This window comes from Fundulus heteroclitus, chromosome 18 (genome assembly GCF_011125445.2).
Source record: "Fundulus heteroclitus isolate FHET01 chromosome 18, MU-UCD_Fhet_4.1, whole genome shotgun sequence".
Lineage (NCBI taxonomy): Eukaryota > Metazoa > Chordata > Actinopteri > Cyprinodontiformes > Fundulidae > Fundulus > Fundulus heteroclitus.
The window spans coordinates 3,833,917-3,848,114 of NC_046378.1; the positions used below are offsets into that span (position 1 = coordinate 3,833,917).

Here is a 14,198-nt window from a genome sequence, read left to right on the forward strand (position 1 = left end):
ATTAAACCAAGATTTTGGATGCTGAACTTCGGAGTTGGACAAAATGAAACAAGAGCCTGGCTGATTTTAGAATGAAGAGCAAGAGGCGCTATAGTCATTCTTAGTTGTTGTTTTGGTGGTTAAAGCAAGTTAATTGCTGGAAAACCAAATCATCGATCTTGGATAAACAGTGGACAAGGGTGGACAGCATGTCTAGCTGATGAGGCTCAAAAGACATACACAGCTGAATGTCATCCGCATAAAAGTGATAAGAAACATCATTAAAAGATTTAATAACACCAGCTAAAGGAAACACATAAAAAGCAAACAACAAAGGACCCAAAACCGACCCCTGTGGAACCCCACAGGTTAGAGAGGCAGTTCTTGAGGAGTACTTGTTCGCCAAAACAGGAAACATTTCTCACAGGAACATCGTTGTTGACGTACCGCCTCTTACCTCCGTTTTCAGTACCTGTCTTTTATGTCCGACAACAGGAGAAGGGCAAAAATATTTATGAGACAAACTTCTCGGCAGGTTGCGGGTTGCTCTTCATCTCTTGCAGCTGCAGAAACGGACTGGCAGAAGGTCTTAATATTTTCAAAGCAGAGAAACCTATTTTGCACAGAGTCCGTAAGTATAGTCAGACACAACATAAAGCATAAGTTCAACACAGTTATGGCCCTTTACCAAGCAACATCATTTTCCATCAGACTGTCTAAATAAACACTGGTCTCTAGATAGATATTCTCATAATATCTTTGAAGCTCAGAGATTTTTTTTTTTTCTTTTTTACCAAATAGGAGTCATGTTTAGATGGTAGAGGTCCTCTTTGGTCTTGGCTCCTCTCAGATTAGCTGTTAGCTTCCACCTCAGAGAGCAATTCATCTGAAACTATTCTAAATGAGTAAAAGAGTTGTTCATTTCTGGCAAGATATTATTTGCAGCTTTTCAACAAGACCTCACTCTAAAATCCTCAAACATCCCTTCAAAAGACACTTGTGACCTTTAAACCTGCTGAAAGATGTTGAACCCTTTCATCTGGCTGGTGTATTGTAGAGTGAGAATAATATCAAGTTCCTCACAGCTGCCTGCTACTCGTACAGTAATCTGCATATATTTATGTATGTACATATACAGCAGGTTTAAAATTAAGAAATGATCCACACCAGAACATGGGATCTGCAGTTTAGTTTGTCTCACACTAGTCATTCCTTTCATTGTTAACCCCCACATCGACTGGGGTAGACCCTCCTCTTTTAAAGACTCTTAATGTGACCGAGGCCGTTTTCGCACACGCAGAAACTCTTTATTCAGAACTCGTGGGACGATCTTTCAGTTCCTCCAGAGGGTAATCAGTGATCTGCAGGATCATTAATGAAGCTACCGTCCAATCCGGAGCCTGAAATGCCTCTTCCAGTCATTTCTTCTTATCTGGTCCTTGGAAGCAGCTAGGCAGATGTCTGGGATGTTAAAGGAATGATAAATGGGGGAGGGAGGGGGGGGGGGGGTTGCTGTTTGCGGAAATAGCTCACGGACCAGATCTTGAGATTGCCTGCGAGTCTCAGGAAGGAAGCCGTGGATTTAGTGGTGTTATCGGGGGTTTATGTCCTCCTCTGTCACATAACAGAGCGGTCCCTCACTCCTCCTCTTTGGTTCCGCAAACCCTTGAATCATGTCATCCTTTTTTTTATTTATTTATGTTTTTTCACCCCCAACACAATGGCTCATATCTAACAAAATGTTCTTAAAAACAGCTAGTAAAAGATACTTGCCATTCCAACAGGGTTGTTGTTAATGTACATCTGCAAATACCTGTATTTTTAAATGCTTCTGTTGATAATTCAGAACTGACTTGGGTCTCCGTGTGCCCTGAAACCAGAGCACAGGGAGGATAAACCACACTTAATAAATATATCTGATTTGTTCGACTGCTGTTTGTGTATTTTCTTTGGAGAAATGCAACTGAACAGAAACAGGCGAAACGTTTCAGTTTTATTTTATTGATGCATGTGTTCACGGCATTCAGTCAAGGCAAAGCTAAGGGGAGAGGGTCAAAAGCTTTCTTAAAGAGGCTGGGCGGACATCAAGTCACAGACCTGCAGACACGTTGCATATGTCGAGTGATGCAGCTCGCTTGTGTTTGAGAGGACGCGTCACCTCCAGTCTGGGTTCATCTGGTATTGTACAGTAGCTCCACAACACAACACGGCACATACACAGGTTACTGACAGGGCTATTAAATGCACATCACTTGACACGTGCGTAAGTCAGAGAAACACCAGCGTGACGCTGAACCCATGACTGGTGTGTGATCACAAAATGTGACCATGGCCACATCAGATTCCCATCTGATTGACTTTAACAAAGTCACGGTTACATTTGTGTGTTTGGGTTATAAACGTCTCTCTCAGCCGTATGTATAAAAGCAGCACCACTGTCAAACACTTCTGCACACAAAAAAACAAAAATGTCCTTAAAAAAGTTAAACACAGTTAGTTGTAAAGCATTACTAATCTGCAAATCCCTCAGTTATTTCTAAATTCACTCTGCTAGTTAGGCTGGGTTTCCAAAATGCACCTCAGTACCTAAAGGATCTTTTTATTTTGTTCCACATAAACCTTTATGGCTGGAGGTGCTTTGGATAAAGTAGATGTACTCCCTGTTCAGCCTCGATCAATAGAAACTGGTGGTGTTAGTGTTGCTGACGTCTCCTGGGTGCCGCTGGCTCAGTGGGGCTGAAATGTCTTGGCCAGGTCCTCCAGCAGCAACATGAGCTTCTGCTCCTCCAGAGGGGAGCTGTGGGTCCAGGCCAGCGGCAAGTGGGCCGACACCACCTTTCGGTCTGGGTACACACAGAGACACATAGCATAGACTCAACGGGCTTTGTTCTGTTACAGTACTGTATTTTGCAGGGATTGAGTCTTCAACTGAACTATTCTAACTCTTATGCTGTACAGTATATATGTATGTGTGTGTGTGTGTATATGTACACACACACACAATGGATAGGTTAGATACAGCAATATTCAAAAAATAAATTGAAGAAAGTTCATTTACTTCAGTAACTCAATACATTATGGGAAACACCTTAGATTAACACTGACATGATGTTTCAATGCCTTTATTTCTTTAAAATTTTTCACCACCTCCAGCTAATAAAAACAACATTTATTATACTATTGCTTCAGATTAATAAATAAAAAAACATTAATGCAGAATTGGGAGCCTAATGAAAAGTATGTCAAAGAATTACTTTTAAGATGAGATTCAGGCCTCTTAGAAATTCATAATCTAATTTATTGAATATGACTATATATACACAACCATTTCATTGTGCCTCTAGCTGAATGTTTAGGGTTAGTGTCCTGCTGGAAGGTAAGGCTCCTTCCTGGTCTCACGTCTTCTGCAGCCTCCAACGTGTTCGTCTGGTGTTCCCAGCCATGTGTCGGCCGGTTTGCACAAGTGTCTTATTATTTCATTTTTCAGATAATGTATTGAAGAGTGATGAGTCAGTTTTCTAGAGTCATGATTATAATGGATAAAATTGCCCTGAGAAAGACCAAAGGTCTCTGTGGAAGGGAAAAGTAGCATTGGGCAAATGCAACAGACGTTAGAGAGCTAAAGACAAAATGAAGACAAGCTGAACACAGGTGGAGAAAAAAAATGAACTACAGGTTTATTGCGAATAAATTATTCATGCCTATAATCTGGATTTAATAAGAGAGAGGCAGTCATATCACTGTGAAATCAATAAAAACTAATAGTCCCCGGACCTTATTTAGAATTGTTGATTGACTAATCCCTCATGTTTTGTCCCTCCTGGACTCTTATCCACAAAATCCTGCAATCACAGTAGATTTTCCCTAAAGGACACAATTCAGAGAACAAGACGAGCAGTAGGTTGTTCCTGCACTTTTGCACTGCTTATGTCTCCTAAGCTTCCAGAAGCATTTTTATTCCACTGGATTATGTATTTCTGATAGTGCTGTCAAACGATAATTTTTTTTAATTGCGATTAATCGCATAACATAAATAGTTAACTCGAGATTAATCGCAAATTAATCGCATACTTTATATTTTTATTTCTGATAGTGTAAAAGCGTATTTGGGCATTTCTAATATGCAATTTTGCAATAAACGACACTAGTAAAAAACATGCTTCTACAAAAAATATTTTTATTTTTTATTTTCAAGCACTTTTCAGAATTGGAATCAAAACATTTTGGTGCCATAAAATGTTAAACTCTGGCCAATAATGGCTAAATCACTAATCATAACGCCCTGATGTTTACACAATATGTAAACAAATGTGTAAATAAATACATTTTTGGCATGAAATATTAAAAATGTATTTATTTAGCGAGCACAGTGCTTGTGTGCACTGTGCTGGCTTTGTCCTCCTTGGGGAAACTCATCAGCTTTAACCCTGGTCATCAGCCTGTTTCTATCATCACCACCTGGTCGGCCTGCTTCAGCCGCTATTACCTGATCTGCCGTCATCTGCTCGCTCCAGCTAATCAGTCAATATCATCTGTTCAGGCTGTCATCTCCACCCATTTTACAATAAACCTTTTAAAATGCAACACCGTGTCTGGCTTGTATATCGGGTTCCCAGAGCACATTTCATTCCACTGCTGGCCCTTTAAATCTGAACCGAAAATATTCAATGCAAAGCCATACACAACTTTAAAGCCTAAATCATTCCAATTAGTGTCTCAGCTTTTTATGCTGTTAAATGTCCTTTTAAACTCCACATGTATCCTTAGCAAATGTGAGGAAAATGTATTTTTTTTGGTCTAACGTGTCTATTACGATACAAAGAAAATTTGAAAGCCTGATATCTTATTTTTTAAAAGCAACCACATGGGATTCTTATTTTTAAATGTGAAGGTTCCTCACAGTTACCTGTGTCAGGCTTTAAAGGGTTAAAGTTTCATTTTCTCTTTAAAAGTGTACAGTGCTTTTATGATCTGTTCCTTTGTTCCTCCGGTAAAACACTGCGTAGGAGAGGTGCCCTACAAACAAACACGGCCCCTTTAGCTAAACGTGTTGTCGCAGTTTGCTATGAAGTATTGAGCATCTTTCAACTCGCACTAAACTACCGCTAAATTTCATCGGCCTTATATTAGATCTAACGGGAACATGACTGCAGCATGTTTTTTGTTTTCAGCGCTGAAGCGTGTTTCCTGTTAGGCCAGAAGCTCTCAGAGACCAATGGGGGCATTGTGTCTCTGTGTGTGCGTGCAAAAAAAAAAAAAAAAAAAAACCGCTCATAGAGGCACTGTACTCTCTGGCAGTATCTGGCACCAGAACCAGCCTACTCCAGCTGCAGTGGACCCAGGCCAAGTCTGTACACAAACACTCACACTATACACACCATTCAACCCACGAGAGACAAACACTTAACCCAGACTGATCTACTCTTTTTTTAATCTTTCAGACAGCTTTTTGTTTGTCCTTGGGAATTAATGTAGTACTTTTGAAGGCTTTGTTAAGACCGTTTTAATACATCTAACTGTGGTAACATACCTTGATAGAAGTGCCCGCTGGGGTTTTTGGTTGCAGCCTCGGAGATGGCGAGCCACACCACCGTGTCAGCCCCCTGCTCTGGGGTCCGGAGGCTGTCCTTCATGGAGCGATGGAAGTCCGGCATTGCGTTGGCCACTGCTGCAACGGATGGACAGATACAGACAAATACGTACCACGCAGAGGGCAAAAACCATTGATCTATGAACATGGAACACATGGATAAGTCACGGACATACGGTGCCTTGCAAAAGTTTTCATCCCCTTGGCTTTTTTTAACCAACTGTATCTTCTTACATTCCAACCTGTGAATTAACTGTTTTCTTTATGGGGTGGTCCCCACAAAGCTGAGCAAGAGGCGTCACACCATGAAGACCAAGGAGCTCCCCATACAAGTCAGGGACAAAGTTGTTGAGAAGTACAAGTCAGGGTGGAGCTTTGAAACATATCCAAATCTTTGATGTAAATGGAAAGCACGTGGTACCACAACAAAGCTGCCCACCAGAGCTCACAGACCAGGCAGGACAGAGACCAAAGGTAACCCTGAAGAGGTTGCAGAGCTCTGCAGCAGAGACTTGAGCATCTGTCCATAGGTCCACAATAAGCTGTACGCTCCATAAAGCCCAGTTCTACGTAGCTTTATGAGTTGCCAGAAAAAAAAGTTATTACTTTGTGTTAAAAATTAAAAAGCACATTTTGTGTCTGCCACATGGACGACTTCCCAAATGTCTGGAAGAAGTTGTTCTGGTCAGATGAGACTAAGAACACCATGTCTGGCCCAAACCCAACACATCCCATCACTCCAAGAACACAATCCCCACAGTGAAACACGGTGGCGGCAGCATCACACTGTGGGGATGCTTTTCAGCAGCAGGAGCTGGTGAAAGCCGATGGAAAGATGGATGGTGCTAAATACAGGGACGTTCTCAATTTAAAATCTGATGTCAGATTTCAAGATCGCTGTTCACAACATGGAGCAGTTGGAGCAGTTTAGCCTCCGTTATTTTTTCCTATTTGTTTGCTTCACAATATAAAATATTACATCTTCATAGTTGTAGACATGTTTGTTAAATGAAATGGTGCAAACAAGCCATTTTAATTCCAGGCCATGAGGCAACGCAACAGGAAAAATACCAAGTGGGTTGAATACTTTTGCAGGCCACCGTAGGTGAGTTTACCTGGAGTATCCACCCAGCCAGGGTGCATGACAGAGAAGTGGATGTTGGTGTGAGTCTTGGCCAGCTGCTCTGTCATCACCACCTGCTGCCTCTGGAAAACGGACAGGTGTACATGTTTGTTAAAGACAGGAACCATGCTGAACTGATCCTAGACGTACTACAAGTTCCCTCCTCCGTGTCCAGAATGACAAGGAATGACTTGTAGGGTTTAGTCAAGGTTTCCTCTACATCAACAGGTCCTTCTTTACTAAAGACACTGAAATAAAATGTCTATGTTCTTCTTCTGATTAGACCGATTGAAGTTGCTTTTAACCAGTTTAAATCCAAATGTATTACATTTTTTTCCTCATCTCTAAAAGGTTGAACCCATAATTAACTTTCACTACAGTGGGTGTAAAAAAAGAACACACTCCTGATAAAGTTCCTTTTTTTTCTGATGTGAAAGAACGAGACCATAATAAATAAATCGTTTTCAGCTTCATGACAGAGCCATTCTATTCTAAACTAAAATGACAACATGTTACAAATCAAATGTATCACAACTGGAGAATCAAACATTTTAATTCAATGTCAATGTCAACATCCACTCTTATTGAGTTCACATGTTATCGACTGCAGCGAATCTGAGAGAAATAAAGTTTATCTGTCCTAGTTGGACAGTTCCTGCCCTTTAATCATTTGGACCCCTTAGCTATAACCACATTTTGCTGATGGGTTAAAAAGGATCACGATGATCATGGTCACCTTTCAAAGGTTTAAGTCAGGAGAAGTCATTATATATATATATATATATATACCGCAGCCCAGTAAAAACGCCCTTAATAATTATGGGACGACAGTCTCTAAAGTTTAAAATACATTATGTTGAAAAAAGAAAAAGAAAGAGAAACTGGTGATCAGGAAGGCTGCAAAGCTACTGACAGCATTTCTGGCCGATCTGGATCTGTTCCACGTGTGAGAACACAGCTGTGTGTTCTGGATTGTGGAGTAGGATTGCAAGAAACAATAAAATTTTCTTCCAAAGGGACAAAAAGATACGACAGTCAAAATCTACTAAAACCTTGTTGGTATGGTGTCATGAGACTAAATTTTTGGGCCGCAACATTGTGCATCGGCAAAAGAACACCACTACGAGTTGTATTACAGCGTGATGCTTTGTGTTGCTTTTCTCTTTCATGGAGCTTTTTGTCTTTTAGAAAGCTGAAGTAAAGAGGGATTTAATTTCTTAGCATCAGAGTGAGACCAGGCACAGACCAAGATCAACAAAAGCTTGGCTTCACCTAAGTTTTTGAAGAGTGTAACCAGAGCCCAGGCCTGGCAGAAAACCTGTGAGGTCACCTGAAGCTCGAGAGAACCCCTTTACAGTCTGAGAATATTGGAGAAAATACTTTAAAAATACTTTAAACATGAAGTTAGGGATCAATAAGGCAATCAGACTTTTATCTCTTGGCAGTTAATATCAGCAACACTATACTGCCATCTTGTTTTGGAAAAATGTGTAAGAAGATCTCATCTATAAATTATCAACCGTTGGCTAATTTTTAATACTTTGATAAATGCACAGGGAATAGCTGCAGCTGTGACTATGGCTTAAAGTTGTAAAATAATAAAATACAGAAATACAGCTCACAACTGTCTGCCACAGGGATGGAAAATGCGGCACAACTGCAGAGCCTTGAACTTGTCAGATGACACTGAGCAGCAGGTTTTCCTGCTCAGCTCTTACTTTGTGCTGGGCGTAGACCATGGTCCCGTCGTAGCGGCCCCTCTCAGACTGCAGATTTCCTATCCTGAGCTTCTGCACCAGCATTCCTCCTGATGACACTGTGATCTGTACGCAGGAAAGAAGATGAGGCTAAAAGGTCACGATCAAGTGATTTGATTAACTTTTGATTATGCATTTTGTGGCGTTTCAAATATCTAACCTTTTTAACAAAAATAAATAACAGACATGTCTGTGTTGATTAAAAAAACATCATAAAGACTCTACTGAAATGGCTTCATACAACCAGAATCTGGCGAGACTCACCACTCTGGGATCTGTGCTCTTCTCCAGTAAAGGGATCAGACTCTTGGTCAAAATGTACACCCCTGTAAGGTAAGAGAATGGTCCATAATTATCTCCATCTCCCTTGTCAATATTTTCCCCGCGCCGCACGCTTGGCCTCTGACGTACCGAGGACGTTGACGGCGAAGCTCTTCTCGAGTCCTTCGGCATTCACGTCCCGCTGACTCATGATGGACCCTGCATTATTGATCTGAGTAGATTGAAATAACCGAGGTCATCTTTTGCTGAGGATAGAAGAGAGATCTGACGTCGTTGATGGTGTATTACCAGCACATTGAGCGCCTTGAACTTCTTCTTGAAGCCCTCGGCAAACTCCCACACCTTCTTTGTCTCCGACAGGTCCAGGATGTGGACGTAGATCTCCTGCAACACAGTTGGGCATTTGAGAAAATCTAACTCCAACAGCTATCTGTTGCATTATATTGATTAACAGAGGTGAGAAACACTGTACTTTATTTCCCGTCTCTTTGACGATGTCCGCCCTGGCCTCCTCGGCCTTATCCTTGTTCCGGCACACCATGTGGACCGTTCCTCCTGTGACAAAAATCCCGTCAGTGATGTGCAGTCAGGGGAGACAGGTGAGACTGCCTCACCTGACATCATGACAAGTAAAGTACTATTGATAAGTGAAAATCGATTTGTCCACTTGGCTGTAGTAGAAAATTTATTTTAGTATGATTTAAAAGTTTTTGTGGTCAAAATTCCTGAATTTAATTATTTTCTGTTCGCATATATGGGAGAAGGGTGATGTGAGCCTCACACTGCAAAAAGGAACTAAAAGTAAGTATAATTTGCTTGAAAATGTTCTTGATTTGAGCAGCTGAATAAGATTTTCTGCCAATGGAGTAAGAATTTTGCACTTAAAATAGGAACAACTCATCTTATTTCAAGAGCAGTTGATCTAACTCTGCAATTTTAGGGGTAAAAATACTCATTCCATTGGTAGATAATCTTATTTACCTGTTAAAATCAAGGACAAATACACTAATTTCAAAAAATTTAACTTACTTTTATTTACCTTTTTGCAGTGCAGTTCGGATGATGTCCTGCTGCACATTGGAGCGTGCCGATTGCTATCTCTCTTTGTATCACCAATATACATGTTAGATTACACATGTACTACACAAAAGTTTAATTATACTTCGTTTAATTCTCTCTCTCTCTCTCTCTCTCTCTCTCTATATATATATATATATATGTATATATATATATATATATATATATATATATATATATATATATATATATATGTGTGTGTGTGTGTGTGTGTGTGTGTGTGTGTGTATATATATATATATATATATATATATATATATATACACACACACACACACACACACACACACATATATATATATTTTTAAGAATTCAACGAAGTATAATTAAACTTTTAAAGCTTCTAAACAAAAATCTATATGCATCTGAAAATAACAATGAGGGGAAAGAATGCTAATTAGTAAAGAGTGCAAATCGTACAGCATGATTTCCTTTTGGTATTATTCAAGTGTAAACTATTGACAGCGGGTAAATCAAGAACAATGAAACAGCGATACATTCAAACTGAAGATCTATATAAATAAAGAACAGATATAAAAATGATATAAAAGTGAACAGGTGCGCTACAAAGTACTGACACCATAAAGGCAGAAATCAGAGGAAAGACCAGGAACCACATAACATGACCACAGAACTTTCAAGGATTTTGGATCTTTGGGTGGGGTGTGTTTGTTTTTTTGCCTTTTGATTTCACTTTATGAAGAAAGAGAAAATATCATGTCCCATTTTACACATTCATCTTCCATAAATGAGCATATATGGTTTGATGATTTTAAATATTGTTATCTTAAAAGACATGTTTTCATTAGCTGTAAGCAGAAATACAGCCTTTTTAAACATCAGTCTGTGAGTTATTTTATCTACATAATGTGTTTCATTTAGTGAATTGATGTACTGGAATAAATTAACATTGCAGTAAGATTCTAATTTACTGAATATGACTTTTGCAAAACTACAGTGAAAAAGACAACCCAGTGCTCCTTTGTGTTTCAACTTTAAACACGTCAAAGACATTTAATGAAATATTGACTTGCATGTTCACTTTTATTTATCATTACTTTCTGTTTTTATGTTCTTTTAGTGTTTTTGTCATTATTCTACTTCTTTATGAAAAGCACGCTGGTTGCCACAGCAGCTTTTTGAAAAGGCGCTGTATAAATAAACTTGAACCTGAACTGACTCGGCATAAGGCTTATAAATAGAAATCAGCTTCTGGAACAACTGAGACAACGTTCCCGACCAAATCTCAGCATCTACGAGTAATGTGCAACAACGAGTCCTTGCTTTTCGCCCTCCTGCAGGTAACATGTTATTGAAGCCCTCTGGCCGTGATCAGAGGAGTCCAAGGTAAGCTCATTTTGGTTCCGCTTTAATCGAGGTTGCATACAACCAGAGGTCTATGCATAGCTCTGATGATAAAGCACGGAGGTGGAAGTCTGATGATACGGGACTACATAATAAAACACTGATTTAACATTTGAAGCTTGCACCATCAATGCCAGTTCTACTATTTTGACAGGGTCTAGTGAACGTAATGCCTTCACTCGACGTCACATTGACTGATGTCCAGATAACATCAGTCAAGTTTTTTTTTTTAAGATTTATCTTACTCAACAGCTTAGCTAACTTTACACTGACTGTGTTGTATTGTAAATCACTGTAAGGGGTGAAATTGCTTTGTTAGATCAGTTCAATCAACAACAACAATGAAAAAAATATGCAGCATGAAAATGTGGATTTTCAAAGCCATGATTCTTTAACGCTATCTGCACAAATTGCAACAACACTGATTGCTGCGGGTATTAAATGACTGTGCACACACACACACACACAGATATGAGGAGTGGGACTCATTTAAACAAGCCCTGATCGGTACACTGATCTGATTGGTGAGATCTGGTCAGAAGATCCCTAGTTTTAAGATTTCCTCTAAAGCACTTTTAGGTCAATGTGGTTGGTTGGGATGTCTTTAACGTTAGCTTTAATGCAGTCACGCAGAGACAAAGGACTGCAAAATGACTTGTATCTGTTGACTCCATTTCTATTCATAAAAACATGAACTATAATAGATAATTTAGCATATCTGTGTTCCTCTTGTGTATATCAATAGGTGGATGTACGTAAAGCATTGCTGTGCTTGGATAAGTCTGTGTACATTCCTCCATGACAGCATGTATCCAGTGATTGTTCACGAAGAACTTCAGTAACACAGGGACAGATCCTTCTGCACATCATTTACTCTCCATGGAAACTAAAGTCACGACTAGCAGTTCATCTTGTTGAATTTAGTTTTCCTCTTATGTTCAGTTTTTCCCCTTCGGGGTTCTTTTTTCATTAATAAAACGTATTGCTGAGACTGATGAAGGTGCGTGAAATGCGTGACAAAAACTACCCGGAGGATCTACTGATTCTTATACACGCGTCTGAGAGTATCCACTCCAATACGGACCAGCACTTTTTGTGTCGCCGTGTTCTTATCTGGGCGGATAACAGGCACAGTACCTTTTTTGGCAACGGCCATGGCAGCAGCTTTCCCGATGCCGCTGTTGGCTCCAGTTATCATGAAGGAGCGGCCAGCCACGGACACCTCGAGGTCCTTCTCCGCAAAGCGCTTGGCTGCTGCCAGGTGGCCATTCCTGCAACACATCACCAGTCACTTTACTAGATCTCCATCAGATGCTGATCTCAGCCTCGCTGTCCAGTGCTCTGGTGTGCGTGTGTGCTTTTTCAGGTCAGAAAGTGTCAGCATAGGTCAGCCTTTATGGTGTTACTGTACTGATACAATGAAGGAGAGTGTGCCCGGGGCTTTGGGGTGAGACTCCCCTGCCGGGGGAGGACAACAGCGCTGGTTCAAGGGTGTGTGTGTTCAAAAGCATGTGTGGCACCGAGGATCTCAATTAGCCCCATTGTCCCTGAAGCCATTGTTGATGGCGCCTGAAGGGGGACATGCGGGGGCCGAGGGCGCTAAGGTTAAATGCCCCCTCTGTTCGATGGTGTCATGCAGAGAGCTATTAGCGCAGGGTCAGAGCGGGTTGCCGGGCAGCTCTCTGGGAGGAAAGATAACACAGAACAAAGGGAAGTAGGGAAACAATCACAAAAGCATCACTTGAGACAATTTGGCATGCTGTATACTGATGAAGAAATACAGCCCGGGGCTGGAAAAGATCAAATAATACCAACAAAGCAGTCAGAGAGCCTGGTTGTGCTTGGATAACTGATCTATGCATTTGCATGGCTCATGGAAGTCACTGTTATTTTTTGGTGTGATGTTTAAAGGTGGAACATTTAAATATGTGCTTCCATTGTCCTAGTCTGTTCAGTGATGCTGTGGTATCCATATGGCTGGAAACTAAATACCCTCCGACTAGGGATCATAAAATCAAAAGGCAAACAAAGATCAAGTTCTCACATGAGTTTGATCAGGGCGATCTTATTATCTCTAATTATAATCTGAAGAAGTGAGCATTAGCAGCACAAGGTTACATGGCTGGAAATTAAAGTGTTTTCCAACTTCTCTTAGCAGGATCAGGTATCATTCTCTTACGAATGTTTAACTAAGCAACACTCTGGGTGTCACGACACAGAAAAAATAGAAACACCGAATCCTTGAATCCTGAAAAGATCCTAATTATATTATCTGACAGCTCATCTTAAAAATTATTAACACACATATTTGAAAATCTGACTTTGGACCACCACCTCAGTCCTCCCACCATTCCGTGAAAAACAAAACAAATAAAAAAACAATTAAGATGAAAAGAATAAATAGTAAACATTATAAATTAGTAATATCAAAAATGGAAACAAATCATTGACATTCAAGAACTAATCATTGTAGATCACATAACTTTGATAAATGATATCAATAGCTGCCAACAGATCCTCTAAGTGACCCTGTGCATTGGTACTATTAGTAAAGTAGTATACACATACCATACAAACATTTTCTAAAGTCTGAATCTTAAAGGTTTTACATTTCTGGACCAAATACGTGGGAAGCCTATTTAACATGTGACTGTTTCATCAAATAGTTTGACACTTGAATGGTTTCTCTGAACACCCAACATGATCTGAAATCAGTTAATGACCTAAATGGACTTCCACCTGTAGGGATGCAAAGCTGAGCTGGAGCATCAGCATCAGCAGCATCAGCATCAGCATCAGCAGCAGCTCACGGTTCCCTGTTTTAGCATCTAAAACACAGACTAGGCGTTGATGAACAAAGCTGGGTGAGAAACTTACTTGGTGAACTCGGTGAGTCCTTTGAGAAACCAGGCGGAGTTGCGGTACAGAGACATGCTGCGGCTGCTCTGGAAGCCTCTCACTCTGACAGCTTGTCTCCTCTCCTTTTAGTCTGAACCAAACCCACGTGGAGCAGCGCTGAAGAAAC

The 14,198-nt window shown here is 40.4% G+C and overlaps 1 protein-coding gene across 2 annotated transcripts; it reads right to left on the reverse strand.

Moving 5' to 3' along the window:
• Positions 1-1,956: 1,956 nt before the first annotated feature.
• On the reverse strand, positions 1,957-14,168 carry LOC105926752 (DHRS-12_like_SDR_c-like domain-containing protein). Of its 2 annotated transcripts, none has more exons than XM_012863187.3 (10): positions 14,051-14,168; positions 12,311-12,444; positions 9,204-9,286; positions 9,020-9,115; positions 8,861-8,942; positions 8,714-8,775; positions 8,411-8,515; positions 6,685-6,775; positions 5,510-5,644; positions 1,957-2,822 (listed from the first exon to the last, which is right to left on the reverse strand). In XM_012863187.3, exons 1-10 carry the CDS (start codon positions 14,104-14,106, stop codon positions 2,707-2,709), a joined length of 960 nt encoding a protein of 319 aa, XP_012718641.2. In that variant the 5' UTR covers positions 14,107-14,168; the 3' UTR covers positions 1,957-2,706. The 2 variants fall into 2 exon arrangements, with proteins under 2 accessions (XP_012718641.2, XP_012718640.2); XM_012863186.3 differs by having other exon boundaries at positions 5,510-5,647; positions 14,051-14,167.
• Positions 14,169-14,198: the final 30 nt, after the last annotated feature.

What these genes read in the sequence shown, in the direction of transcription:
- LOC105926752 (XM_012863186.3), bottom strand. Translation starts at nt 14,106, where the DNA reads ATGTCTCTGTACCGCAACTCCGCCTGGTTTCTCAAAGGACTCACCGAG. An exon ending in CATGGCCGTTGCCAAAAAAG is followed by an intron (nt 9,287 to 12,310) that starts GTACTGTGCCTG and finishes TTTTTGTCACAG; the next exon opens with GAGGAACGGTCCACATGGTG. An exon ending in TCAAAGAGACGGGAAATAAA is followed by an intron (nt 9,116 to 9,203) that starts GTACAGTGTTTC and finishes ACTGTGTTGCAG; the next exon opens with GAGATCTACGTCCACATCCT.